Consider the following 27959-nt stretch of genomic DNA (forward strand, 5'->3'; position numbering starts at 1 on the left):
GAAAATGAAATCTTGAAGGGGAGGGGGGGGGGGGGTACTAGTTTCACCCTGTTCATCTGTCTGTAGACACATTATATCCTGAGATTTTCTCAGAGGGTCTTTTGATGGGCCATATTTTCATATGGCATTCCCATCCATCTATTAGCTTTTTCATGCCTTGGTCATATCTTTCTTTCACACTGTGGTTTAAGTTCATCAAACTTGGTCAGTTGTTGCATCTTTGGGTAATGGTGTGCTGTGGTTAAAAGGTAGGTCATGGTGACCTGAATTGAATGGCTATACATATTGAATTCAAATATGGTTCGTATCTCGCACACTGTAATCCAGGATCGTCAAATTTTGTCAGTTTATGCATCATGGGGTAACGGGGTGATGCGAACAATGACCTAATTTTTTAATGAATCAATGCATAGTGAAGTTGTGTATGAGTTGTATCTTGCACATCATCAAACATACATTTGCATCATATACTGCATGTATAGTTCAGACAGGCATATCATATACCCTAACAACACAAAGATACAGTTCAGCTGTAAAATGCCTGTGATTTGTGATTACAAACATACAATTATACATACACAGTAGGCCTCGTCAAGAAAATAAGACTAGAGAACTAAAAATATTCGTCTTTACTGGTATGCAAATTTTTGTGTTTTCATCCAACTGTGTTTTGTCTATATGACATCTTTTAAGGGACATGGACACAATTTGAGCTGAAAATTTTCTAATTTTTATTTTTCCATTTTTAATGTTTATTTTTCTTAACCAAGATATTTCTAATGGTCAACAAAAATTTGAATGTCAGTTGTTGAGCATCGTGGCAAGCCACGCCTATGGTCTCCATTTACACTATGTCAAGGTAGGGTATACATGTAGGTACTACTGGACCCAGTAACCGTGGCTTGCGATGATTGTTGTTGAGGTACATGGGAGCACAGGCACTCGACATTTTAAATATCTATATTTTAAAAAAAATTGTTTATAGGAAGACAATTTTTTTTATTATAGATACATTTATAACGTTGAGTGCCTGTGCATGGTAGATACAGAGCTCGCAATGCTTTGTTATGTAAACAAGGCTCGTGTCGTGTTTTTGTTCATTTAGGTTAAATATACCATTAAAAAGTTTTGTTTTTCAAGTTATTCTGAACACAATTCAATATTTTCTAGAATTTAGTTTTAAACATGATGTTTTCTATTTTAAAGATCTACATTTCATCTGAGGCCAACCAACTGACCATGTGTCATAGTTTCGTATTTGCCCACCCCTCCCTTTCTCTTTGACAGATGGTGACTTGCTTGTTGCATAAAAAACGTTCCATTAAACATTTGACTACTCATTAATGTATTCTAAATTATTGTACACATTTTTAACTTGTAATTTCACTTCAAATATGGAGCAGTTTTTAGTTCGAAACTATCCCTTGCTATTTTACTTTCGGTTTCGAGTCAGGTGATACGACAGTATTTTGGACTGCAAAATGACAGAGAAGTGTTCAGTTCTGTTTTGTGCTTTCTTTATAGTTTGTATCCAGAATGTAAGCTCTCTGAAAATAGCCTCTGTGACATGGGACAAGGACTCGAACAAGTTTTCTTTGCATAAAGGAATCGTTTCTGGTTATGTTGCGAAAGGAGCTTTCCGAAACGAAATCAACACAACTGGGTATGTAGAGGGCTTTGTAATGAGGAAGTTTTAACTCATCATAACTAGGAAATGTTAATTAAAGTTTAGGCTGTATATTGTCAGTCAGTTTACATGTGAATGAATGGCTTGCCATTGGGGTATTGCCAAGCTATATTACGTTTTAATTCATGTTTATGAATTATGCTCAGCAAAGTGAAAAAACTAGGGTTGGAAACTCAATGATATTATGAACCAGTCACAGGGCTGGCTACATTCAAAAGTTGCTAGCTCTATTCAAAATCTGCCAGTCCTAATTTTCAGGGTTTTTTAAAGTAATAAAGTTTATTTGTCGTTACCACACACTGGTTGTTAAAATTAGCCCAACCGCAAGCATCATCCCTGCCCACCTGAGAAATAGACTGTATCGGGTGGTCAGTGAGGCTGTAAAACTTACTTTATTGATTATTATTTAAAAACATACCCATCATTTCAGCTGGTCCTATCTAAATGTGTCAACAGTGCAGAGATTTCCCAATGAGATTCAGGCATATGCTGCTGGGATGGTGGAGGGGGCCCTGACCAGCTCTCTGATCAACATGACCTGGCACAATACCATCAAGGGTTACTGTGAGAAACCCTACAGTCAATACTGTACAAAACTCAGGAACTTCCTACAGCAAAACATCAACTGGATCAAGGCTCAAAAGGACAGAACAGATGATTATTGGTCCATGGTAGGTCATGAATAGTCAAGTGTGACTCTTTTGTCCTTGTCAATGATGTGTATTTACATGTATTTTTAAAACTCTATTTGGAGGGATAAAATGATTGCCTATTATGAATTTATTTATGGAATGACGTTAATTTTGGGGCAAATTATTCAAGCATAACCTGGTTTGGGTCAGTTTACACTTAGTGGATTATAAAAAAGCGTAAACTGACCCAAACCAGGTTATACTCGTATAATTTGCCCCAGAATTAAAGTCTTTCCTTATAATTTAATGCAAGAGACAAAGATACTAACTTTCATTTATCAAAATGTACATAAACTCGGAAAAATACAAGTCAACTAAGCCGCGCAATGATTTACTTAACAACAATGATGAAGCGTCTAGCTGTGAAGGTCGCCATCTTTAATCTTAGTTCTACGGAGCCTAGCCTATTTATTAAAATATTGTATCAAAGGTGAAGTTTGTCATGATAGAAAATATGTGTAGACTATGCATGCAATGCGTATTTTGCTGCCCTTTAGAGATAGAGATCGATTTGAAGTCACTCATCTCCGACAGATTGAGAAAATACGGGAAATTGTATTGTTTAGGCCTACCCAAAGTAGGTCTTCAAATATCAGAAAATGCAACAATTTGCGGCTGTTAACTCTGTGAAAACTTCTACTACATGAAAACTTACCCTGACATGCAACGTTGTCACGTATAGTGAATCCAACACAAGAAAATATGTATTTAAGCAAGTGACATATTGCGATCCACACGTTAATGTGACTAACGTCATGTGATAAAATGTGACGTATGAATTTTTGTTTGCTTTGTTGAAAGGCGGATCAAACAATGAAACACCCCCCCCTCCCCACCCTTTTTTCCCCCCAGTGAGAAATGTGTTTCAAAATGAACAGGGCAATGCTTACTTGGTAAATCATTAATTCAAATATAATGTCTTTGTTTCAATCTATTATTCGACCATCATACAGAGAAAGATGTTTTACAACAGTGATTTGCGTAAAAGTAGATGCTAATATTGACAATGAGAAAACAATATGTGTATCAAACCAAAGAAAATTATTGTACACATTGACTCTCTATTCCATAGAAGGCTGAAAACAGTGCTGCAATGTAAATTTAGAGAGAGAAAAAAAATAGTTCCGGCATCTGGTTGTCAAGGGTGTGTGTCCCCATACCAAACCAGGTTATACAAAACTAACCTGCGTTCCTCAATTGGAATTTGACCAATCAGAGACAAGGATACAATAAGAATTAAATTATTTTAATTTGGTATAGGTAAAAGCTTTCATGGTGCAAGTTGAAGGTCTGGAAGCTGGATATAAGTATCATCAGTCCGGAGTGATCCCTGGAATTTCTGGAGACATTAATCCTTTTGGATTATAGTATGTACATTGATGAAAGCATTATTGAAATGTGAATAGTTTTTCATTCATCTTGTTTGAATTTACAAAATGTTGTTTTACTGTTAGCTAGTAAGTTGCAATAATATGTTAAGATCACTTAAAAAACAAACAAAAAAAAGTTTCTAAAGGTATAATGATGTAATATTGCAAAACCAAGCCATAATGATGCAAAACAAAGGCATATTAATGTGAAAGATAAGCATTATAATGCGAATCAAAAGCGTAATAACGAGAAAGACCTTTGTTTTGCATTATCATGCCTTTCATTTGCATTATTACGCCTGTGTTTCACATCATTATTCCTTTATTTTGTTTTGAAAGAAAGCCATATTAATTCAAATGAAAGGTGTATTAATGCAAATTAAAGGTGTAATAATGCGATGCAAAGGTGTATTAAGGTGCATGTTCATTACACTAAAGGTGAAGGGCTAATTTTGTTCAGGTGTGAAATCCTCTCATATCTGAGAACCAAAGCACAGGTAGAAAAAATTACTGAGTAAGAGTTCACTTCAAGATTTTTGAAATGATTACTTTTTTCAAAGTAAATGAGAGTAATTAATTACATTGGTTAAAATCATTGTAATTGTAATTGCAAGTACCGGTAATTGACAAAATTATCAATGTTACAGTAATGGAAAGTTTTAATTACATTTTCGATGTAGTTGATCCCATCTCTGATGTAATGCACATGGAATTTGGTGTAATCCTGATTTAGCACAAGTTTGCTCAACAATTGGTAATGAAGAAATAGAGATTTTCATATGATAGTGCAACCAGAAATAAGCACTCTAGACTTAATTGTTTCACCGCCAAATGCGCTAAAATATGAATTCCTCTAAAATAACTGCAGATATAGTATGTCATATTCTCACCAACTTTTCATGTATTCTTGAAACAAATTTGTTTAAAAACCCAATTGAAATGTTCTCTGGCTTCATAGCATGCTTCAAGTGGGTGGAGATTTGGAAGATCTGGAGGCAGCATTGGGAAAGAAAGATGCCAAGAGAGTTCGGGGGTCAGGGTCTTGCTCCGCTCTCATTAAACTATTACCAGGCAACAAAGACCTGTATGTCAGCCACGACACCTGGAACTCGTACCAGAGCATGATTAGAGTACTGAAGAAATACAGCCTCCAGTACAAAACTAAAGCAGGAGGTCAGTGTTTTTATACCCCCCGCAACAAGTTGTGGGGGGGGGGGGGTATACTGGAATCGGGTTGTCCGTCTGTCTGTCCGTCCGTCCGTCTGTAGACGCAATGGTTTCCGGGCTCTAAAGCATTATCCTTTCCACCGACCGTCACCATATCATATATATGGACTACCCATGGGATGAAGATGTTCCCTATCGATTTTGGGGTCAAAAGGTCAAAGGTCACGTGCACTGGACATCGAAGTAGCAATATGGTTCGGTTTGTCATGCCATTTGTTTTTTACACTCAGAAAAGAGGTAGTTTATACCTATTACCAACACCCTTTGGGAGATTGGGGTAAGTGGGGGGTATACTTAGTGAGCATTGCTCACAGTACCTCTTGTATTAAAGTTGTATTGCATATATATATCTCATAGGATAGGGCACAGTATGCTATCACCACACAATTAAAATCATGAAACCTGTGTTTTTTTGTGATTTTTTTTTTTCTAATTCAAGTGAGCTCTGCTGATCAAAATTTGTCTATCCTGTGTAAAATTTTGCCTTTTCAAATTCTTGTCAACAACAGACTTATTACAAAGCATCTTTGGGTAAAGAGTATTCAAGAACAGACTTATTACAAAACATCTTTGGATAAAGAGTATTCAAGTTTGTTTAAATGGAAAACTATCTCCCTTCACAATACCCGTCTTTCTGAAAGTCGGGACATGATCGAAAGACGGAATCCACATTGAAATATGAATAAAGATTTCAAGCACCAAGTGAAACACTCACATCAGAAAGATACAAAATGAGCACGTCACAAAGATACAAAATGAGAATATATATTTTCCTTCCTTCTTGGTTTGGAAAATTATGTCAAAATAATATAGAAGCATCCTCATTTAGTAGAGCTTCAAATTTATTTATACCATGACCCTAGGGGGTCACAATGGGGGTCACAAAAAAATTCAAGTTTTATGTAGGAGTTAAAAATGAAAATCTCCCTTTCAAGAACCACAAGAGTGAATTTTTTTCAAATTGATATGCAAGTACACATATCTTCATATAGTATACATTGTACATTTAAGAAACAAATCTTATTTTTGAAAATATATGAAGGTATGAATGGCAACACTTCATGCTGATGTACTTTATGAAGCATGTTTGCGCTTTATAAAAAATACATATGCCAGCGTGAAGCGTCACAGTTTATACCCTCATGTATTTTCAAAAATGAAATTCATATCATATAGTTGCATTCTTTTATTTCTGATGGAATTCCTAGCTGATAAAATTGATGTACTAAATTTATCAAGACTCATATGAATACACACATTTGTTCACAACTGCAGAACATTCATGAAGAAATGGCTTTCATTAACATTTCTAAAGATATCAAAGGCAAAAGCATTGGAAATGTAAATAGTTAATTTAGTTCCCTGGGACCATGATACAGGTTGAAAGTTTAACATAGGAATAAGTGGGGAAATTCTCTGAACTTTGAGCCATGCAGTCATCTCTCATATATAATGTAGTTTCTTCATGCCATGATCTTATGGGCCAGGATGGGACACATGCAATAGGGACTCAAAGTTTCTCATGGCAATATAAAGGAAAATTCTTAGAAAATCTTCCTCTCAAGAATCACAAGGATACAGTTTGTCAAATTGATATGAAAGCATGTTGTGTGAATATTTCTAATTTAGTACTATGATATCTGAATGGGGACTGAACTTGTATTACATGGGAATACATTTATTACTAGTATGAAAGCATCCATATAAAGTGTAGATTCAAGTATGTTAATATAGGATTAAACATTCTTTTTGAAGAATTTATCGATGTGTAAACTCCGGACATTTTACTCACAAACTGAATAAAAGTGCGAAGCACTTTTATGTTAAGTTTGTGAGTAAAATGTCCGGAGTTTACACATCGATAAATTCTTCAAAAAGAATGTTTAATTCTTATAATTCCAATTCATTCACTTTATTTACAATTGCAAAAATTTCAATAGTTTCCCCGCACTATGTTATTTGTTTTCAGGCGTGTATGAATACATCGCGTTTTCGGATTTATTGATGTATAAACTCTTGTTCAGTTTTATTTTTGTCCAATCAAAACAATTGTAATAAATAACATTGGAATTATCATCATGACACCTGGGTCAATGACAGAGACACGATATGGGTTTGATTATCATTTTACACAGGAATGTATAAAATCTCCATGAAAATCTTCTCAAGAACCTCAAAGGTACAGTTTTTCAAATTGATATTCGCTTGTGAGAATTATCTGCTAGATTTGTTGCTGTCAATATGACTCTTTTATCAATAGGTTTCATATCCAAAATTAGGGGTATGTATCAGAGATTTTGGGGGTTGACAGTGTTGACGTTTACCAATCTGAAGGATTTGCCTGGTTAGAATTTCTCCAGACTGGTAAAGTTCACTGTACATGTCATTATTCAGATGGATAAAAATCTAGAAATGTCTGATACTACAGAAATAGATTTCAAGAACTAAGCGGTAATAACCCTGGTTTTTCGATGGTAACAGCATTGTTGAAATTTACCAGTCCAAAGGATTTGACTGGTTAGAATTTCCTTAGACCAGTAAAGTTCACATCTAGATTTCACTTGAACTGATAAAATCTTGAAACATCTGATATCCCAAAAGTAGTTTCAAGAACTCTGGGTTCATACCCTAGTTACTAATAAAAGTTTATGTACATTGTTATTGTTTGGCATTATTTTAATGATTTTTGCGTTTACAATTCTGCAACAGATTGGAGCTTGTAATAAAACTCCATAATATTGTTATAGTTACAGTCCCTGGACACACCATGACATTTTCTTCTTACCCAGGAAGTCTGATGTCAGGAGATGACTACTACTTAATCAGCTCAGGACTGGTAGGTCATAACCTCAATAAAATATTCAGTCTGGTAGGTTATAACCTCAGTAAAATATTCATACTGGTAGGTCATAACCTCAATAAAATATTCAGACTGGTAGGTCATAACCTTAATAAAATATTCAGACTGGTTGGTCATAATCTTACAAAATATTCAGACTGGTAGGTCATAACCTCAATAAAATATTCAGACTGGTAGGTCATAACCTCAATAAAATATTCAGACTGGTAGGTCATAACCTCAATAAAATATTCAGACTGTTAGTTCATTACCTCCATAAAATATTTGGATTGGAAAGTTAAAACTTCAATAAGACACCCTCACAGTTTATGAATGGCATGTTGCTTACTAAGCAATGTTTGTCTTAGTGAAGAAAGTAGCACAAATGACTTTTCCATTTAAAGGTTTCCTTGGAGACAACAATTGGCAACAGTAACCCTGCTCTGTGGATTTCTGTGAAGCCTACTGATTCAGTCATGGAGGGTATCAGGACTATGGTCAGTAATTATTTGGCTGAGGATGGAAATTCATGGGCAGAATCCTTCACACAATTCAACAGTGGCACGTAAGCACCATGCTTTGTAAGATTTAAGGTAGAAAAAGATGTTTTGTGCCTTCTTACAGTTGCCCTTTATTGGGCCTGAATTGAAATAGAGCATCTAGTATTTGTAGCATTGTGTGTCTATTTAGTGAATATGTATATTTTAGCAAGATGCAAAAATTAGCAATTTTTTTTAAATGGTACATTAATTTTTACCACAATGATATTTTAGTAAATCTTTGATTCCAGACTAGAGTTTCAAATTTTCAAAGTTAAGTTCACAAATATACATTCACTGGAGTGGTGGAAATTGTAATGAAAACATAAACCACACTTAGCAGGAATGCAGGTACCTGTACCGGAAAACAACAATCCTTAACGAACTGTTTTACCTTTGTGCTAAAGTGTTAATCTCAGCGCATGTCTTCGAGTACCTGTATTCATTTCAATGGATAAAAAAATTGCCATAGATACTGTAAGATTGAAATAGTGCTGATTTACAGCGTATTAGTGTTTTATTTGGGTGAATACGAGATTGTACATGCTTGTGTATCAGGTGTGTTTCAGTAACTGACAATTCATTTGATTTTTAACCCGATTTTAATTGCTGATATACATGTTCTATTTACGAATTTCTCTGCTGCATCAAAATTGTTATCCTGCATTTTCTCAAAAATCCAATTCATCAAAATGATAAATGCAAGGCTTTGATTCTAATTTCATTTACTAGTATGTAAAATATTGATCCTACAAGCGAATTTTAGAGTAATAATTCTAAAATCAGATCCTTGGTGAACATTAGATCTGGTTATATGGTATGTTCTTATATCCAAGGAAAGTCACAGGTCTTTTGGATATGACCTTACAGACGAAGTTCTTGTGTCGTTGCAGGTGTTTGCATGGTAAATAACCCACACTGCTAACCTACTGATATGATACTTACATGTACTAGTCTAATGGTTTTATTTTAAGCTGTTCTGATCATTTTTTGTCTGTCTGTACCCTTTATACATTTTTACTTCTTCTCCTGAACCACAAAACCATTTTCAACCAAAACTTGCCATAAATCATCCATGGCCTCAAAGGGCATTCAAAATTGTTCAAATGAAGGGTCACACTCTTTTCAAAGGGGAGATAATTAATGAAAAGATGGTGGCACCTTTTAAAAATCAGAAAAGACAGAACTTAATAAAAGTTTCCTTAAAGCAATACAAGCTGTGTAACTGACAGTAAAAAATTGAAAAATAAAAGAACAAATAGAATAACATATTTTTGATTGAATATACATGTATATAATCTCTTTGAATCAAAGAGGATCTGAAGCAATATACCCCTCAAATTAGCAAAATTTTTCGATTCATGAATTATTGTCATCCTGATACAATGTAGTAATTCCTGTATGTAATCTTTGATGTGCATTGACCTCGGAAGTCATCAGTTAGAAAAAAAATGGAAGAGAGGCTCTGCGCAAGTGTCAGATTTGTAAACAATTTATTTAATATGCCAATTTAATATCAAATTCATTATCAATATTTCGATGAGGGGCATCTTTGCATGATTATTACACTTTCTTAATACATTCTTGACACGATATATTTTAAAACAAACGAAATATGTAGTTACTCTTGCCAGTTTCCATCTTTGTATGACCTTGCTCACAGCAACCCGATTATGTTCGACAATCATCAATCCTGTAAGATAGAATGTTCTATCGTTGAAGTGATAATGTCCTACGGACCCTGTTTAACGTGGTGAGGGCCTGTCCCAAGACACAGTTAGATTATTCTAACTACGATCCTGTGTCCAAGTATACGACAGTTGAGTCCAAGGATTTGGTGGTCTATATGAAATGCTCATGTAGGTATGCTGTCAAGCAAAATGCCATTCTTTATTTTGTGGAATTTTTCATCAGATCTTGGGGATTACATTATATTAGTTATACCGATAGGTGTTCTGTTGATTGCTGCGTACTTTGATAATTGAAAAATGTTGTCAGTTACATCTTGTATTTTTTTTAATGAGTATAGATTTGAAATTGTTAAAATGCCCTCTAGGGGTATGGTGGGACCACGATAGGGGAGCAAAGTTTTACATGGTAATACTCAGGAAAAGCCTTTAAAAACTTCTTAAGAGTAGCAGGACCATGATTGCTAATATGCAAACATCCTCAGGTAGTGCAGATTCAAGTTTGTTTAATCATGGCTTCCTAGTGGAAGATTATAGGATGGGGCCTCAATAGGGGAGGAAAGTTTTATTAGCCAGTTGAACTCGGCTATTGGTTTGGTGATGCGGGCAGGAGGTTGGGCGTCAACAATTGGTTTCCGGATGGTAACTCAAAAAGTTTACAATCTAATCAAATGAAACTTTGATATATTGTTGGATACCAGGTAAGGAAGACCCCTATTGATTTTGGAGAAAAATTGTCAAAGGTCAAGGTCACAGTGACCGAAAATAGAATGAAAATTTCCGAAAAATTTGGTTTCCGGATGATAACTCAGAAAGTTTAAATCCGAATCAAATGAAACTTTGATATATTGTTGGGTACTACATGATGTAGGTAAAGAAGATCCCTTTGGATTTTGGAGAAAAAAGGTCAAAGGTCAAGGTCACAGTGACCAAATATAGAATGAAAATTTCAGAAATATTTGGTTTCCGGATGATAACTCAGAAAGTTTAAATCCGAATCAAATGATCATCATTATTCATTCATTAATCCACTTCGTCCCATGGGGGACATAGGGCGGCTACAGTGGCTTTCCATCTCCCTCTGTCTTGTGCAATGGTCTTAGCTTCTCCCCAGGTCTTGCCAATTTTCTTCAGGTCTGATGTTAATACCCTGCGCCAGGTGTTCTTTGGCCATCCCCGCTTTCTCTGTCCCTGTGGATTCCATTCTAGGGCTTGTTTTGTGATGTTAGTACTGGGTTTCCTCAGTGTATGCCCTATCCAGTTCCATCTGCGTGTTCTGATGGTGATTTCCACTGGTTGTTGGTTGGTCCTTTTCCACAGGTTTGCATTGCTTATAACATCTGGCCACCTTATCCCGAGGATGTTTCTCAGGCACTTGTTTACAAAGACCTGGACTGATTTCATGGATGTTGATGTTTCTCTCCAGGTTTCAGACCCATATAGTAGAACAGAATTCACGTGAAACTTTGATATATTGTTGGATACCAGCAAAGCAAGGCTCCTATTGATTTAGGAGAAAAAAGGTCAAGGTCACAGTGACCAAAAATAGATTGAAAACTTCAGACAAATATGGTTTCTGGACAGTAACTCGAAAAGTTTAAAACTGAAATTAGTTCTTTACAATTATAGATATGCCACATCATTCCTGACTTTACAATGTATCCCATGCAACTCGGCTTATGCACCCTTGGGTGCATATATTGATTTTTAAAAGAATAAATAAGAGAAAATCTTTTTATATAGGAATATAGGGGGGAAAACTTTATAAAATGAGCAGCCGGCCAGGATTAGTCATATCAATATACAGACACCCTCAGGTAGTGTAGATTCATATCAATATACAAACATCCTCAGGTAGTGTAGATTCATATCAATATACAAACATCCTTAGGTATTGTAGATTCATATCAATATACAAACATCCTCAGGTAGTGTAGATTCATATTAATATACAAACATCCTTAGGTACTGTAGTAGATTCATATCAATATACAAACATCCTTAGGTACTGTAGATTCATATCAATATACAAACATCCTTAGGTACTGTAGATTCACATCTCTATACAAACATCCTCAGGTAGTGTAGATTCATATCAATATACAAACATCCTTAGGTAGTGTAGATTCATATCAATATACAAACATCCTCGGGTAGTTCAGATTCATATCAATATACAAACATCCTTAAGTAGTTTAGATTCATATCAATATACAAACATCCTTAAGTAGTTTAGATTCATATCAATATACAAACATCCTCAGGTAGTGTAGATTCATATCTCTATACAAACATCCTTAGGTACTGTAGATTCATATCAATATACAAACATCCTCAGGTAGTGCAGATTCAAGTTTCTTCAAATTAATGCCCTTGAGATAGGTTTGGGCCATAATATGGATTCAAAGTTTTTTCAGGAAATTTTGAAAATGTTCTCAAGAACAACAGGGTTATGGTCATGAAATTATTTTTAATAGATGTCACAATCTAATTAAAATTAGATGTTAGATCCGCTCACATACTCGCTACACAAACATCTAACAACATCCCGTAGAAGGTCACGTCAGAGGTCAAATGTGCAACAGCCAATCAAATTTCTCGCTCCATATCAATAGGGTATTATCCCACAATTCCATGTATTGTTTACGTAAGGAAGTAAAAAAAATAGCGGCACCCACGATCATGACTTGTTTATAGCGTGTTTTTATTTGAATTTTAAACTATGGCGACATCGGGGGATCTTTTCATGTATACTTCAACAAAAAAATATCTAAGCATCTGTTCTTGTTCATTTTTCAAAGCCTCGAGATCAAATATCTTCAAAGCAGTTTTAATCGCTTCTACTTCTTCGGTCACCATATTTAATAAGTAACCAAATACAGTATACAATGATGATTCTCATTGGATGCCGATATCACTTTCGCCTTTGTAGCGATTGGTTACTTTTTCATGCAAATTTGACCTCTGACATGACCCTCTGTGGGATGTTGTTAGATGTTTGTGTAGCGAGTATGTGAGCGGATCTAACATCTAATTTTAATTAGATTGTAGATGTCATAGCCCTTGGGGCTTGTGATACATTTAACTAATAATCAGGTGACCAATAAAGCCTGTGGGTTTCATGCTTCTTCTTTTTTTCAAATCACAGACCCTGGTGTTTGAGTGGGGCTTGAATCTGGGATAAAATTTTATATTATACTTGAATATAGGGGGGGGGGGGGTCTTCTCCAGAACAGCAAGGCTAGGTTAGTAATATTGATATTGAAGCATCCCTATGTTGTGTGGATTCAAGTTCGGTTGACGGGACCCATGAGGTTCCAATGGGGTTGTAATATGGGTTCAAAAAAGTTTGTGGGGATATCAAAGGTAAATAATCTTTTAAATATCTTCTAATGAAGATTAACTTTCTTGTAAATATCTTGTAATGAAGATTAACTTTCTTGTAAATATCTTCTAATGAAGATTAACTTTCTTGTAAATATCTTCTAATGAAGATTAACTTTCTTGTAAGTATCTTCTAATGAAGATTAACTTTCTTTTAAATATCTTGTAATGAAGATTAACTTGACTAGGGTGACTCAGACGAGTGTTGTGGCCCATGGGTCTCTTGTATCACTCATTGTCTAATCGAATGATATTTATTATGTCAGCTACAACAACCAGTGGATGATTGTGGATTACAAGAAGTTTGTGCCTGGTGCATCAAATATGACAAAAGTTCTTTATGTAGTAGAGCAAATTCCGTAAGTTGTGTAGTTTCAAATTTTCATCATTTCTTGAACTCTTAAAGCTGTATGGTCCGAATTGCAACATCTTTTTTCCATTTCGTAAAAACACTATTAAATCATCGCACGTATGTAGTTATGAGGCTGTATGACATGTCATACATTATTTCACCAGTTTTAACCAAAATTATTTAATTCTAAATTGGTGTTTACAAACAATCGCGTCACTCTGCCATTTCAAGTGACAGTCACGTGACCAGTTCAAACTTTCAGATCATCGGTGGTCTTATCTGTGTAAAGCTGTGTATTTTGTTACAACAGTACCGTGCCATAAGTTTAATAGAAATGAAAATATAAAATATTTCTGAGTAATACGCTCTTTCAGCCTTAAAACTAGACAGTTGCGTGTGAATTAATACATCATGTTGGGATTCACCTGATGCACGTGGGGCTATTTATAGACGTCTAACACTGTATAATTTATGCTTATCCGGAACACCTTGGGTCTTTCACCAAATACACCGTGCTTTGGGTGAAAGGCCCGAGGTTTTACGGATGATTTATATATGTACCACACTATATTTACTTTCTAAATAATATTCTCACTGTTTTCTTTTACATGCAAATGTTTTCAAGCATGTAATTAAAGGAAAGTTGATAACTTTGTAAAGTAATTAATCTGCTTTAAAGTAATTATGTACAAATATAATACATGGACATCGGGTCATACAGCTTTAAGAATTGTGAATTATTGTCTAATTTTTTCAGTGTTTGAATTGATTTGGTTATATCATAACATTTCTGTGGTATGCTTAATCAGTAATCAACTTGCCTATAAGTGGCAATGATGTCTCAGAAAGTTAAATTATTTTTTTTCTCCAGAGGAATGATGGCAGTCGGAGACATGACAAATACAATTCTGAAACAGTCCTACTGGCCGAGCTATAACATTCCGTGAGTCCTTTTTATGAGCTATAACATTCTGTGAGTGCTTTTTATGAGCTATAACATTCTGTGAGTGCTTTTTATGAGCTATAACATTCTGTGAGAACTTTTTATGAGCTATTAACATTCTGTGAGTACTTTTTATGAGCTATAACATTCCTTAAGTGCTTTTTATGAGCTGTAACATTCCATAAGTGCTTTTTATGAGCTATAATATTCTGTGAGTGCTTTTTATGAGCTATTGACATTCTGTGAGTCCTTTTTATGAACTATAACATTCTGCGAGTGCTTTTCATGAGCCATTTGAAAACATTTCGTGAGTGCTTTTTATGGGCTATAACAGTCTGTGAGTGCTTTTTATGATCTATTAATTCTGTGAGCTATAACATTCCATGAGTGCTTTTTATGAGCTATAAAATTCTGTGAGTGCTTTTTATGAGCTATAACAGTCTATGCGTGCTTTTTATGAACATTAACATTTTGTGAGGGCTTTTTATGAGCTATGACATTCTGTGAGGGCTTTTTGTGAGCTATAACATTCTGTGAGTGCTTTTTACGAGCTATTAACATTCTGTGAGGGTTTTTTTTAATGAGCTATAACATTCTGTGAGGGCTTTTTATGAGCTATTAACATTCCATGAGGACTTTTTATGAGCCATTAACATTCTGTGAGGGCTTTTTATGAACTATAACATTCTGCGAGGGCTTTTTATGAGCTATAACATTCTGCGAGGGCTTTTTATGAGCTATAACATTCTGTGAGGGCTTTTTATGAGCTGTAACATTCCGTGAGTCCTTTTCATGAGCTATAACATTCTGTGAGGGCTTTTCATGAGCTATAACATTCTGTGAGGGCTTTTTATGAGCTATAACATTTCGTGAGTTCTTTTCATCAGCTATAACATTCTGTGAGGGCTTTTTATGAGCTATAACATTCTGTGAGTGCTTTTTTATGGTGGTCAATTCACTTGGAGTCAAAACTCCTTCTTTTTCACCTTCTTGGGTGCTTCTCTGAAACCTTTACCTGCTGCATTGTTTGTTGAAATATTCTCTTATTTTCAGGTACTACCCACAAATTTTTAACATGAGTGGGGGGAATGAGAATGTTAAAAAGTTTGGAGACTGGTTTTCATATGATGGGAGCCCTCGGGCCAAAATCTTCAAAAGAGACCATTCTAAAGTCATAGATCTCAAATCCATGATTAGTTTGATGAGGCAAGTGAAAACCCTTTGAATTTTATTCTTAAACTATACCATCCCAAAAGATTGTAAGTTTATATGCAGTGCGAGGATAATAAAAGTTATGGTACTTATGACTGTCACATGGACAGAAATTTCTCTGGTACTCTTTAAGTATTAAAAAAAGGATATCTGCTATTTCTGGAAATCCACTAAATTTCCTGTTTTATGATAGACTAACACATGTATTTTATGGTATTTACTGTCAAAGCACCGACATATTGGTACTTACTTCTGCTTTTTCTCTCTCTAAAGGTACAATGACTACACACACGACCCCCTGTCTGTGTGTAATTGTACTCCCCCTTACAGTGCAGAGAATGCAATCTCCGCCCGATGCGACCTCAATCCAGCAAATGGCACGTATCCATTTGGAGCATTAGGTCATCGTTCACATGGAGGGACAGATATGAAGGTATTGCTTATGTCTTGTTCAAAGCAATTTTTACTACATCTATAAATTTTTAGGTCACCTGAGTAAACTCAGGTGACCTATTGCAATTGGTTGTCGTCCATCGTCGTCCCTTAACAATTGAACATTTCAAACTTCTTTTTGATAACTACCATTCCAATTCTTTTCAAATTTGGTATGAAGCATCTTTGGGGCAAGGGGGACATAAAATTTAAATTTCAGGTTGACCAATTTTCAAAAATCTTCTCTACAACTGCACATGTGTAAGAAAAACTAAGTGCATAGTGATGTAGAGAAGGAAGGCCTCTACCAAAATTGTAAATTTCATGATCCCCAGGGTAGAAGTTCTGAGCCCAGGGCTTGGTATGTACAGTGTTTATGTGTAAAACACTTAAATAATATCTTCTTTAGTGCTATTGATACTAATTTAAATTAAAACTAAATAGATATTTAGAAGGAGCGGGTAGTCCTTTACCAAAATTGTAAATTTGATTATCCCAGGGGTAGGGGTTTTGGTATCAGGGTGGGACCAAAATGGTCAGTTATTAAATGTTTGATCAATAGAACATTTTTAACTTCTTGATAACTACCTTTCCAATTCCTTTCAAATTTGATTTGAAGCATCTTTGGGACAAGGGGGATATAAATTGTAATTTTCAGGACTCCTGCACCCCTGGGGCCCTAGGTGCAGGGCAAAACTGCCAAAAATTGGCCAATTTTCAAAAATCTTCTCTACAACCGCACATGTGCAAGAAAAATTAAATGCATAGTGATGTAGAACAGGAAGGCCTTTACCAAAATTGTAAATTTCATGATCCCTGGGGTAGGAGTTCTGACCCTAGGGTGGGGCCAAACTTAGCATATAGTGTTTATGTGTGAAACACTTTTAAATAGCATCTTCTTTAGTGCTATTGATATTAAATTGAAACTAAATGGATATTTATAAAGAGCAGGTAGTCCTTCACCAAAAGTGGAAATTCTATATCCCTGGGCACAGGCACTTGTTTCTGTAAATAACACGTGTTATTATTAGTATACAGAGGTCGTAAGATATTTACAGAAACAAGTGCCTTTGTCCCAGGGGTAGGGGTTTTGGTACCAGGGTGGGGCCAAATTTATTATAATGACTATTGTCTTAATGATTTCAAGGACTTCTTCAACTTTATAAAATCTAAATGCATATTTAGGAATAGCAAAAAAAAAGATATGCAAAAAATGGTGAATTTCGCAACCCCAGGGTTTTGACTCTAGGATGGGTCCAAATTAGTTATATTATTTAATGTTAATACATATTTTATGTAAAGCTTTTCATCAGTATATGCACTTTTGTGGGCATTGAAGTTTTAAGAACACATCTTGTTTTATACTGTTGCTGAATATTAGAATTTAGCTAAGATATTCAGAATAGGAATTATTTTTCTTCTAGATTTCATAGCCCTTGGGACTCGTGACACTTTTGACTAGTACTCAGGTGACCAATAAGGCCTGTGGGCCTCTTGTTACATTTCCAATGTTTTTGCTTTATTTGATTTCTTTATCAATTTTAATGATAACCATTTCCTCTTGAATGTGATGCAGTTATGAATAATGTAGATATGAATCTTGATCAATGTAGTTTGTCTATATTAAGGAGGTACTCTACATTGTCATAATGTATCCTATTAAAACATGGATGAAAATATAACTACAGCGCTCCCTAGATATATTGCCCCCGTAATAATGCTACCCCCGCTTATTGCCTTAAAATCTTAAAGAACAGATTTCCTCCCATGTTAACACCCCTGTTATAATGACAACCCAGCATAATGCTATATAACACTGATTTTCACAAAGAAATGGTAACATTTTATAGGTTTTACCCTTGATAATAATGCTAATTACCTAACACCCATCAATAATCACACCTGTACTGTGATAGTGGTGCGGTGAAGTGTGACAGTATGGACAAGGTATGCAGGTGGCCAGGTTTATTACCATTGATTGCAGAATTGAACTCAAGATAATTTAAATGTTTATACAGAATGGAGTCCAAATAACTTAATGGTATTGAATTTCATTTGATTGCTCCGTAATGGTAAATTCGTTATAATGCCATGCCACCCCAGCTTTATTGCCCAAATTCATCTTAAACAAAAGTTGGCAATATATTGAGGGAGCACTGTATCAGCAACAAGAGGCCCATGGGCCACATCGCTCAACTGAGTCACCTTGGCTCATATTTAAAGATTTTTCCTATATATTCGCATGTCAAAATGATCCCCTCTTGTGGCCCCATCCTGCCCTCAGGGGCCATGATTTTTACAAACATGAATTGGAAATATGTTAGGAAGCTTTCGTGCAAATTTCCACTTTCCTGGCCCAGTAGTTTTTGAGAAGATTTTCCCTATATATTTGTATGTAAAACTTTGATCCCCCCCTTGTGGCCCCATCCTACCCCCGGGGACCATGATTTGAACAAACTTGAATCTGCACTATGTCAGAAAGTTTTCATGTAAAAATCAGCTTTTCTGGCTCAGTGGTTCTTGAGAAGAAGATTTTTAAAGATTTTTCCTATATATTTGTGTGTAAAACTTTGATACCCTATCGTGGCCCCATCCAACCCTCGGGGGCCATAATTTTAACAAACTTGAATCTGCACTTTGTCAGGAAGCTTTCATGTAAATTTCAGCTTTTCTGGCCAAGTGGTTCTTGAGAAGAAGATTTTTAAATGACTCCACCCTATTTTTGAATTTTTGTGATTATCTCCCCTTTGAAAGGGACATGACCCTTTATTTGAACAAACTTGAAAGCCCTTAACCCAAGGATGCATTTTGCCAAGTTTGGTTGAAATTGGCCCAGTGGTTCTGGAGAAGAAGTAGAAAATGTAAAAAGTTTACAGATGGACAGACAGATGATGGACAACAGGCGATTAGAAAAGCTCATTTGAGCTTTCAGCTCAGGTGAGGCAATAATTGTCTATTCATTTCAAATATTATTGCCTAGCTGAGTAGCTCAGTAGGTTAGTACGCTGACTGCTGAACTGTCGCAGGTTCCAATCCAGCAGGGGTTTTGACATTTTTTTCTGATTGCTTTCTACTTTTTGACTAAATAAAGTAAATTTGAAAGTTTTCCATTTCAAAATAATGTTGCACATATCCTCCATATCAAATTTCTCTGGTGTAGCATTCCTCCTTAAAAGCTGGGAATTCCAATAGAAATGAAAGTAGATATGAACTGCATTGCTTCACACTGGCATACTTTTCATGACACACTAACATGAAGTGTGCTTGATGTATAGCAGCTCATGCCCTCATGTATTTTCAAGAATGAAATTTATTTCTGAAATGCATGCATGATAATACATGGCCTCTTTATTTCAAATTGTACAGCTTATTACAGTTGTATTTAATTATGCCATGATTTTGAATAGAGATTATGTTCTTCCCTCATTAGCTGACAAACAGTGCTATGTTCAAGAAGCTGCAGTTTGTGGCCATTAGTGGACCAACTTATGACCAGCTTCCGCCATTCCAGTGGAGCAAGGCCGACTTCAGGGACAGTGCTCCACACATTGGACAGCCAGATGTGTTCAAATTTGACCCCATCATGTTTGATGGTACAACAGATTTCAAGCCATTCCAAAGATAAGGAGATATTTAGTACATGTACTAAATGCCCAGATGTTTATTATGGTGTCAACATAACAAAGAACTGGCAATATATACGTTCAGTTTCATTTAAAGTGCCTGGAGTTAATACACACTGTCATAGAGTACCACCCCGAAAGGAAACCTGAGCTGTGGAAAAATTTTATAAATACAAATTAATTTTTGGATATTTTTCTTGTTAATTTGTTATCATTATGAACATGTCTATGCTTTCAACTGTGATATTTTTCAACCACAATATTGTTTTGTATACAGATCTATTAAAATAGTTCAAAACATGCATGTATATTAATTTCTTAAATTATGGTTTGAAACATATATAAAAGTTGGGCTTGAAATTCAAGGCACTGCAGCACGATTTGAAAGTAATTTCATTTCCACAGTGATAATTTTATTTAAGGGGCGAGATCAAAAGTTGGATGTCAGGCAAAAAACTAAATTCAGTTTTCACCAAGAGCCCCCTTTAAAACTAAATATGATGATTAACTAGTAAAAACATACGATTATAAATAACACCCTGTATACCTTTTCTACTGTTGATTCACAAATTAAAATGTTCATTAAAACTATTAAATGTTCCTTAAAATTTAATATGTAGTTTTTAACAGTCACTTGTCTTTTTTCATTTTCCACATATTAGCGTAATTGGTGGATGACAGAAACTTGCGACAGATTTTACCCCCCCCCCCTTTCACTATTTGAATTAGATTTTTATCCGACATCACTCTTTTGATCTCGCCCCTAATCAATATGCATAAAGTTTGTCATAGTCATTAATTCCTTCTCCTTGCCCCACAACTGTATGTATTCATCATCACTTCTATTGAGAATATTTGCCTGCTATGCAACATTTGATCCCAATGCATTAAATGATTTAGTGTGTTCAAAATATACACAAACCCATGTATACGGAAGTTCCGAGTTCCCCAAGAGTTATTTCCCTTTGTCGAACTCTTCCGTAAATTATGATGACAGCGGGTACATTTGCTAATTACTATCGTTGTATTATTTCAGAGTTTCTGAGACCATCCTATCTCAGGGGAAAGGCAACTTTAGTGAGTTTATGAGTATTGGATAACAAAATGGTTCAAACAAATACTGTTAATTGCCATCTTTCTTTGATAAAAGCATCACTCATGTAGAAGAGGAAACGAATAATGATTTAATAGCCAATTTGATGATCTTATTCAAACAGATTATGCTTGATATGGCCAGAATATACATACCAGTGATTGATATAAACAAAAGTTACGCTTTTATTACATTAATCGTACGTAATCGTTATGTACAATGCCAGTCTAAGATATAATGTATACATTGTGTACCCACCATACGTCATAAAATGCGAAAGAGTTCGACAAAGGGAAATAATTTTTGTGTAACTCGGAACTTGCGTATTGTACCATCACTCATTAAATAACATCCCCTCCAAATTCACAACGAGGGGGAATAACCACTGCAAAAATGGCAAGTGGAAAATTGATGTGAAAACTTGCCTGCATCCTGCTAATATATAAGCATTAAACTATGTATACCCATTTTCCATTAGAATTTATTTCACAAAATGAACATTTAATATACACAATGTCATATGTTATGCCTTTGAATAAATAATGAGAACATGTGTTATGTACAGAACAATATGAACTCCAGAATGTAAGCTCACACCAAATCGGGGAAAAGTTCAATGAAAGATTCCTCCCAGACATTGTCCGACAGACCTCCTGAGATGTCGCTGTAGGGTGACCCTACCTCACTGTAGTCACTAGTGATCCCTGAGTCACTACTAGAGAAATAATCATCCGAGGAAATGAGGTCAGAACAGGACCCAAGTGTCTGGGAGTACTTCCTCTTGGACTGTTTCTCTGCTTGGGGGGCAAGCTCACTCTGGAGTCTCTTATTCTGTTCACTTGGCAGTAACAACTGTCCATTTTGTGAAATTTCCTCTGTGGAATCGGGAGTGGCCTGTGAATGGAGGTCATCCTCGATAAGGCTTTCAATGTCATTGAGAAGATCAATGTTGATCTCCGGTAAAACGTTCAACACTTCTTTTTCTAAGTCCACAAAATCACTGATACATGGAACAGGGACTTCCTCTTCCATGACATGAATACTTTCTTCCTGGTTAGTTTTCAGGTTTGGATCAATACACTCGGTATCTGTTTTAAGTTCAATGGTAGAAGTAGCATCCACATCAACAATGACCTCCATCTCGGGCTCCGGTGTGAGGGGCTCAATTTTATAATACTCATGATCAAATTTAATCAGTTCATTGATGGAGTCCAGTTCTGCTGGTGACGGCCCCACCACTGGAGAATTGGGTCCATGTTGTGTATCTTCACTTGGCTTGACTTGGAGTTTGCGTAAAGGTTTGACATCAGCTTTTGAAGCTTTGTCGGTGGAACTTGTACTTTTGTGTACAAGGCCAAGTAGAGACTGAAATATTTAATAAGAAAATACATAATAACATTGAGACATGAAAACTAATAATTTATAACAGTTAGCTGCAAGTTTTTTACCTATAATTGGTAAGAATAAAGGTACACTTACCACAGAGTTAGAACGTAAGGCATCGCTGGTTGAGATGGTGAAGGAGTTTGTCCCCACGGCAGAGAGACTGAGGATGCTGCAGATCCCGAGGTTTCCTCCTCCATCTTAACCAGTGAACCGTCCGTCCCGAGGCGCTCTCTCAGTGATGAGTTCTCAGTTATCAGCACACTGGATCGTTGTTTCAGTTTATCATTTTCTCTTTGTAGACGTTTGTTTTCCTCCATTAATTTTGACACCTGTATTTCCAGGTCAGACATAATGGCCTTCTTCCTGTCACGAGCTGTCTGGGCTGCTACTCTGTTTTTCAGTTTCCTAAAACATACAGGCCACTATTAAAATATATCTACATCATTCATCTTTTCGAAAATGAAACGACTACATTTCTGTTATAATAGTTAAGCTGAAGAGGGGGGGGGGTGTTAGATCCGACATAAAAGAAAATATGATCTAAATGACAATACCTTCTCATGAGTTTTTCCTCTGGAGACAGGTGAGTCAAACGACGCCTCTTCCTGGGACTTTCATCCTGATCTCCAGAGAAATACTCCACGTCCATGGGCGGCTGCAAGGTGATGGGCCTGGACTGAGTTTTTCCTGGTACAGTGGTAATAACGATGGTTTTTGGCGTGAGTAGAGACATTTTAGGTTGTTGTGAGTCGTATTCCGTAAAACATGGCAGTCTACGTTCCGTAAAGTCCGGTGAAAAATGGTAATTTCTGTCTACGACATAGTGTTAGTTGTTCCTTGGTCGATGCAATAAGCGGAAGTGCTGATGTGTCTCTTCGTGTGTGGTGTTTTTCTTGGTATTGACGTCACATGATGCTACATTCCGATTGGTCAGCTAAATACAGAATGACATCAACAGCCCTTGAAGTTCAAGGCATTTCAATCTAACACCAAACAGTATGATGCAATATATATTTTACTATATTCAAAGCATTTTTGTTCTAAGTTTGTCACATACTTAATCTTTTAATGAAGTTCATTGATTTCTTTTACGTAAGAATTTTCATTGATCACTTTATGGACAGGACTTCTGTGATCCCCCCTCCCCTCTTTTTCAATATTCCTTGGGTATTTCGGGTGTTTTCTTATAAAAAAAAAAAAGATGTGTAATTTCAGAGTGTTATTATTTCAATGGAATACACAAATATCGCATATAAACCATTTTTAGCTTACCGCAGCAGAAATCTCAAGTAAGCTATTGTGATCACCCGTCTGTCTGTCCGTCTGTTTGTAAACTTAACAGTTTCATCTTCTCCAGAAACACGTACTAGGCCAATTTCATTTTCTGTGGAAACGAGAGGGTTATTTATATTCGGTCTTAGGAAAGACCGAATATAAATAACCCCCTCGTTTCCATTGAAATTAGTTTAATTGGGTGAAGGGGAATCAAGTTTCTTCAAATAAAGGACCATGCCCCCTTCAAAGGGGAGATTATCACGAACATGCAAAAATAGGGTGGGGTCATTTAAAAGTCTTCTTCTCAAGAACCACTGGGTCAGAAAAGTTCAAAGTTACTTGATAGCTTCCTGACAAAGACGGCTGATTAATTTTTCTTCAAATCATAATTTGGGGCACAATAGGGGATCAAAGTGTTACACGTGAAGGTATTGGGGAAAATCTTCTCAAGAACCACGTCTACTACTGGACCAGAAAAGTTGGCATTTACATTTTTGAAATCTCCTGACATAGAGCAGATTCAAGTTTGTTCAAATCATACCCCCCCCCCCCCCCCCCCCCAGCAGGGTGGGGCTACAATAAGGGATATCATTACATGTGTTAATCTTTTTAAAATTCTCAAAAACCACTGGGCCAGAAAAGTTCATATACATAAAAGCTTCCTGACACAGGGTGTAGCCAATTAAGTTTGTGCATGTTGATGGAAGGGAAGGGGGAGGGGGTAGGTAGGTAGGTAGCTGCAATAATGTAGCCCTATCTGATTTTCTTTTTAATTCTGCCCCCCCCCCCCCCAAATAATCGTAGAGGGTTACATTATTGCAGCTAGGGGGTAGGATATGTGAACACAATAGGGGGTCAAATTGTGACATGCAGATGTATGGGGGAAATCTTTAAAAATATCCCTCAAACTATTTTAAGTAGGGCTTTCATATTTTGTATATACTTTTTTTACGGAAAGATCTTTCATATGATGCAATGGTGTGTGCTCTTGTGACCTTGAACTGGGAATTTGACCTACTTTTAATAAAAATCTTAACTATACAATATGTCATGAACTATTTAAGGCAGATGTTTCATATCTTGTATTATATATATGTTTCTTATGGCAAGACCTTTCATTTCATATCGTGATTTGTTACCTTGAAATTGGAGTTTAACCTACATTTAAGAGAACATAACCTATTACATATATTCTGAACTATTTTAGATGGGGCTTTCATATTTTGTACACTAGGTTCTCTATGGCAAGACCTTGTACACAATGATGTTCGACCTTGGAGTTTGGCCTACATATAAAAAAGGAACCTGATCTAGTAATATCTCCTGAACTATTTAAGGTAGGGCTTTCATATTGTGTATATTGGTTCTTAATGACAGAACCTTATTGTTATGTGAGGCTTGACTTTGTGATATCGACCTGGAAGTTTGACCTACTTTTAATAAAAATCGTAGCTATTAAAATCTCTGGTACTATTTAAGATAGAGCTTTCATATTTTGTATATAGATTTCTTATTGCACGATCTTTCATATCATACCATGATCAATGACCTTATCACCTTGGTCTTATCCAGAACAGCAAGATCATATATGTTAGTCATTGTTGATGTTGAGGCGTCTCTGTGTTATGTGAATTCATTTTCTGAATCAGTTAAGTTGTGATCCTTTGGGGCTAGGTTGGGGGCACAATATGGCGTCAAAATTTTTCATGGGAATAAAGATTGATAAAAAAAAAAAAATCTTAACAGCTAAACAATGGCAGGGCCAAAGTGACTCAGGCTCCTGGGCCCCTTTGTTCATTTGAAGATTTCAAGAGCTCTCGTCTCTGAAAAATTTAATTTTATTTGTAAAACGCGATTTACTTGGTCCAGTTTATCAACGTGAAATTCTTCACATGCACGGATACATAGGGGATGGACCCCTCCCCTGAGATTTGCTAAGAGACAGGTTCTCGGACCCTATCTCTGACAATTCACCGGGGGGGGGGGGGGGTCTTCGGAACCCACCTCTGACAAATCTCAGGGGGAGGGGGTGGTGGTGGTTAAGTGGTGTAGATTTAAGTTTGTTCAAATTATGACCTCGTGGCATGGGATGTAACCACAATAGGGGAACAAAGTTTTATATGGGAATATATAAGGAAAAACCTGAAATATGTTTTTTCTCTAGCTTCTGACCACTGCGACCCGAGTTAATTCCCTGTTACTGGCAGTGGTTGTTTGTGAGAGGGTATAATGGTGGTCGCCCGCTCAGACACACGGGTTTCCTCCAGGTACCCTGGTTTCCTCACACATAATGACCCTATAGTGCCAACATCTGTGCATCAAAGGACTCCGTTAGAAAAAAGATCTCGAGTTTTCATGGGTTATCCTTGGTATGTATGAATGCTAGGATGAATCAAATGAGCGTGGTGATGCATTGGCCTCTTGCTTATGTATCCCTTCACATATAATTTTTGGCTTGTGTGTGTGTGTGTGGGGGGGGGGGGGGGGGGGTGTAACCTACTTTTACCACTCCCCTTCTTCACCGCTGCACCCTTGAATAAGAGATGATATACCCTTATTTCTACGAAATATATCCCTGGCAATTTTGTTCATTGAATATGTATTGCAACATACCATGCATGGACCCTTTTTTTTTCAAGGGTGGGGTGGGTGTCAAACTTTTGGCAAGAAATAAAAAACCAATCCTCTTTAATCAAGAGACCCATGGGCCATGTCGCTCACCTGAGTCACGTTGTTCATGCAGCTGTTCTTATTTTAAAAAAGATTTTATCAATCTTTTTATCTATATTTATTCCCATGAAAATTGTTGACTACAAATTGTAGCCCCAAAGGATCACAATATACATGTAACTGAAAATGAATTCATATAACACATAGATACCTCAAACCAACACCAATATGAATAACATGATCTTGCTGTTCTGGATAAGATCAGGGTCACAAGGTCATAGATCATGGTATGATATGAAAGATCTTGTCATAAGAAATCTATATACAAAATTTGAAAGCTCTGTCTTAAATAGTTCAGGAGATGCTGAATAGGTCTGATTTTTTTTAAAAAGTAGGTCAAACTTCCGGGTGAAGGTCACAAAGTATATCAGGGCCTTGACATAAAGAATCTAAATACAAAATATAGAAGCTTTACCTTAAATAATCTTTTCAAAATCACAACAGCTGAACAACAGCAGGACAAATGTGACTCAGGTGAGTGATGTGTCCTATGGGCCTCTTGTTATAAAAGTAGGCCAAATTTCCAGGTCAAGGTCACAAGATCGCACATCATTTCCGTGAAGAATGTATATACAAAATATGAAAGCCCTAGCTTAAATAGTTAAGCGATTTTTAGCTCACCTGAGCTAAAAGCTCAAGTGAGCTTTTCTGATCACCCATATTCCGGCGTCCGTCCGTCTGTAAACTTTTAACATTTTTGACTTCTCAAAAACCACTGGGCCAATTTCAACCAAAGTTGGCACAAAGCATTCTTAGGTAAAGGGAATTCTAAATTGTTAAAATAAAGGGCCAGGCCACCTTCCAAGGGGAGATAATCAAGAAAAGGTAAAAATAGAGTAGGGTCATTAAAAAATCAAGAACCACTGGGCCAGAAAAGCTGAGATTTATATGAAAGCTTCCTGATATAGTGTAGATTCTAAATTGTTAAAATCCTAACCCCCAGGGGTCGGATGGGGATCAAAGTTTTGCATACAAATATATAGGAAAAATCTTTTAAAATCTTCTTCTCAAGAACCACTGAGCCAGAAAAGCTGAGATTTATATGAAAGCTTTCTGATATTGTGCAGATTAAAGTTTGTTAAAATCACGGTCCCGGGGGGTCAGATGGGGCCACAATAGGGGATCAAAGATTTGCATACAAATATATAGGGAAAATCTTTAAAAATCTTCTTCTCAAGAACCACCAAGCCAGAAAAGCTGAGATTTACATGAAAGCTTTCTAACATAGTGCAGAGTTAAGTTTGTTAAAATCATGCCCCCCTGACAATAGGGGATCAAAGTTTTACATACAAATATATAGGAAAAATCTTCTCAAGAACCACTGAGTCAGAAAAGCTGAGATTTATATGACAGCTTCCTGATATAATGCAGATTAAGGTTTGTCAAAATCATGGTCCCGGGGGGGGGGGGTCGGATGGGGCCACAATAGGGGATCAAAGTTTTACATACAAATATATAGGGAAAATCTTTAAAAATCTTCTTCTCAA

The 27959-nt window shown here is 36.2% G+C and overlaps 2 protein-coding genes across 2 annotated transcripts; one reads left to right on the top strand and one right to left on the bottom strand.

Annotated features, from left to right (window-relative positions):
- Nucleotides 1–1421: 1421 nt before the first annotated feature.
- Nucleotides 1422–20290, top strand: LOC130051200 (putative phospholipase B-like 2). The gene is made up of 11 exons (XM_056152651.1): nucleotides 1422–1663; nucleotides 2118–2358; nucleotides 3640–3746; nucleotides 4708–4922; nucleotides 7724–7812; nucleotides 8220–8380; nucleotides 13693–13785; nucleotides 14650–14721; nucleotides 15775–15927; nucleotides 16207–16366; nucleotides 19796–20290. Exons 1-11 carry the CDS (start codon nucleotides 1482–1484, stop codon nucleotides 19988–19990), a joined length of 1668 nt encoding a protein of 555 aa, XP_056008626.1. The 5' UTR covers nucleotides 1422–1481; the 3' UTR covers nucleotides 19991–20290.
- Nucleotides 20291–21544: 1254 nt separating this feature from the next.
- LOC125652263 (uncharacterized) lies at nucleotides 21545–23355 on the bottom strand. The gene is made up of 3 exons (XM_048881319.2): nucleotides 23022–23355; nucleotides 22561–22872; nucleotides 21545–22420 (listed from the first exon to the last, which is right to left on the bottom strand). The coding sequence occupies exons 1-3, from the start codon at nucleotides 23198–23200 to the stop codon at nucleotides 21673–21675; spliced, it is 1239 nt and encodes a 412-aa protein (XP_048737276.1). The 5' UTR covers nucleotides 23201–23355; the 3' UTR covers nucleotides 21545–21672.
- Between the last annotated feature and the right edge of the window lie 4604 nt (nucleotides 23356–27959).

The sequence above is a fragment of the Ostrea edulis genome, chromosome 1, assembly GCF_947568905.1.
Source record: "Ostrea edulis chromosome 1, xbOstEdul1.1, whole genome shotgun sequence".
Taxonomy (NCBI): domain Eukaryota; kingdom Metazoa; phylum Mollusca; class Bivalvia; order Ostreida; family Ostreidae; genus Ostrea; species Ostrea edulis.

Excerpts from the sequence above, each read along its gene's own strand:
- LOC130051200 (XM_056152651.1), top strand. The coding sequence starts at position 1,482 with ATGACAGAGAAGTGTTCAGTTCTGTTTTGTGCTTTCTTTATAGTTTGT. Across the intron at positions 2,359-3,639 it reads CAGATGATTATTGGTCCATG|GTAAAAGCTTTCATGGTGCA; the intron begins GTAGGTCATGAA and ends AATTTGGTATAG. Across the intron at positions 4,923-7,723 it reads GTACAAAACTAAAGCAGGAG|TTACAGTCCCTGGACACACC; the intron begins GTCAGTGTTTTT and ends ATATTGTTATAG.
- LOC125652263 (XM_048881319.2), bottom strand. The coding sequence starts at position 23,200 with ATGTCTCTACTCACGCCAAAAACCATCGTTATTACCACTGTACCAGGA. Across the intron at positions 22,873-23,021 it reads GAGGAAAAACTCATGAGAAG|GAAACTGAAAAACAGAGTAG; the intron begins GTATTGTCATTT and ends TGTATGTTTTAG. Across the intron at positions 22,421-22,560 it reads CCTTACGTTCTAACTCTGTG|TACAAGTTCCACCGACAAAG; the intron begins GTAAGTGTACCT and ends TGTACACAAAAG.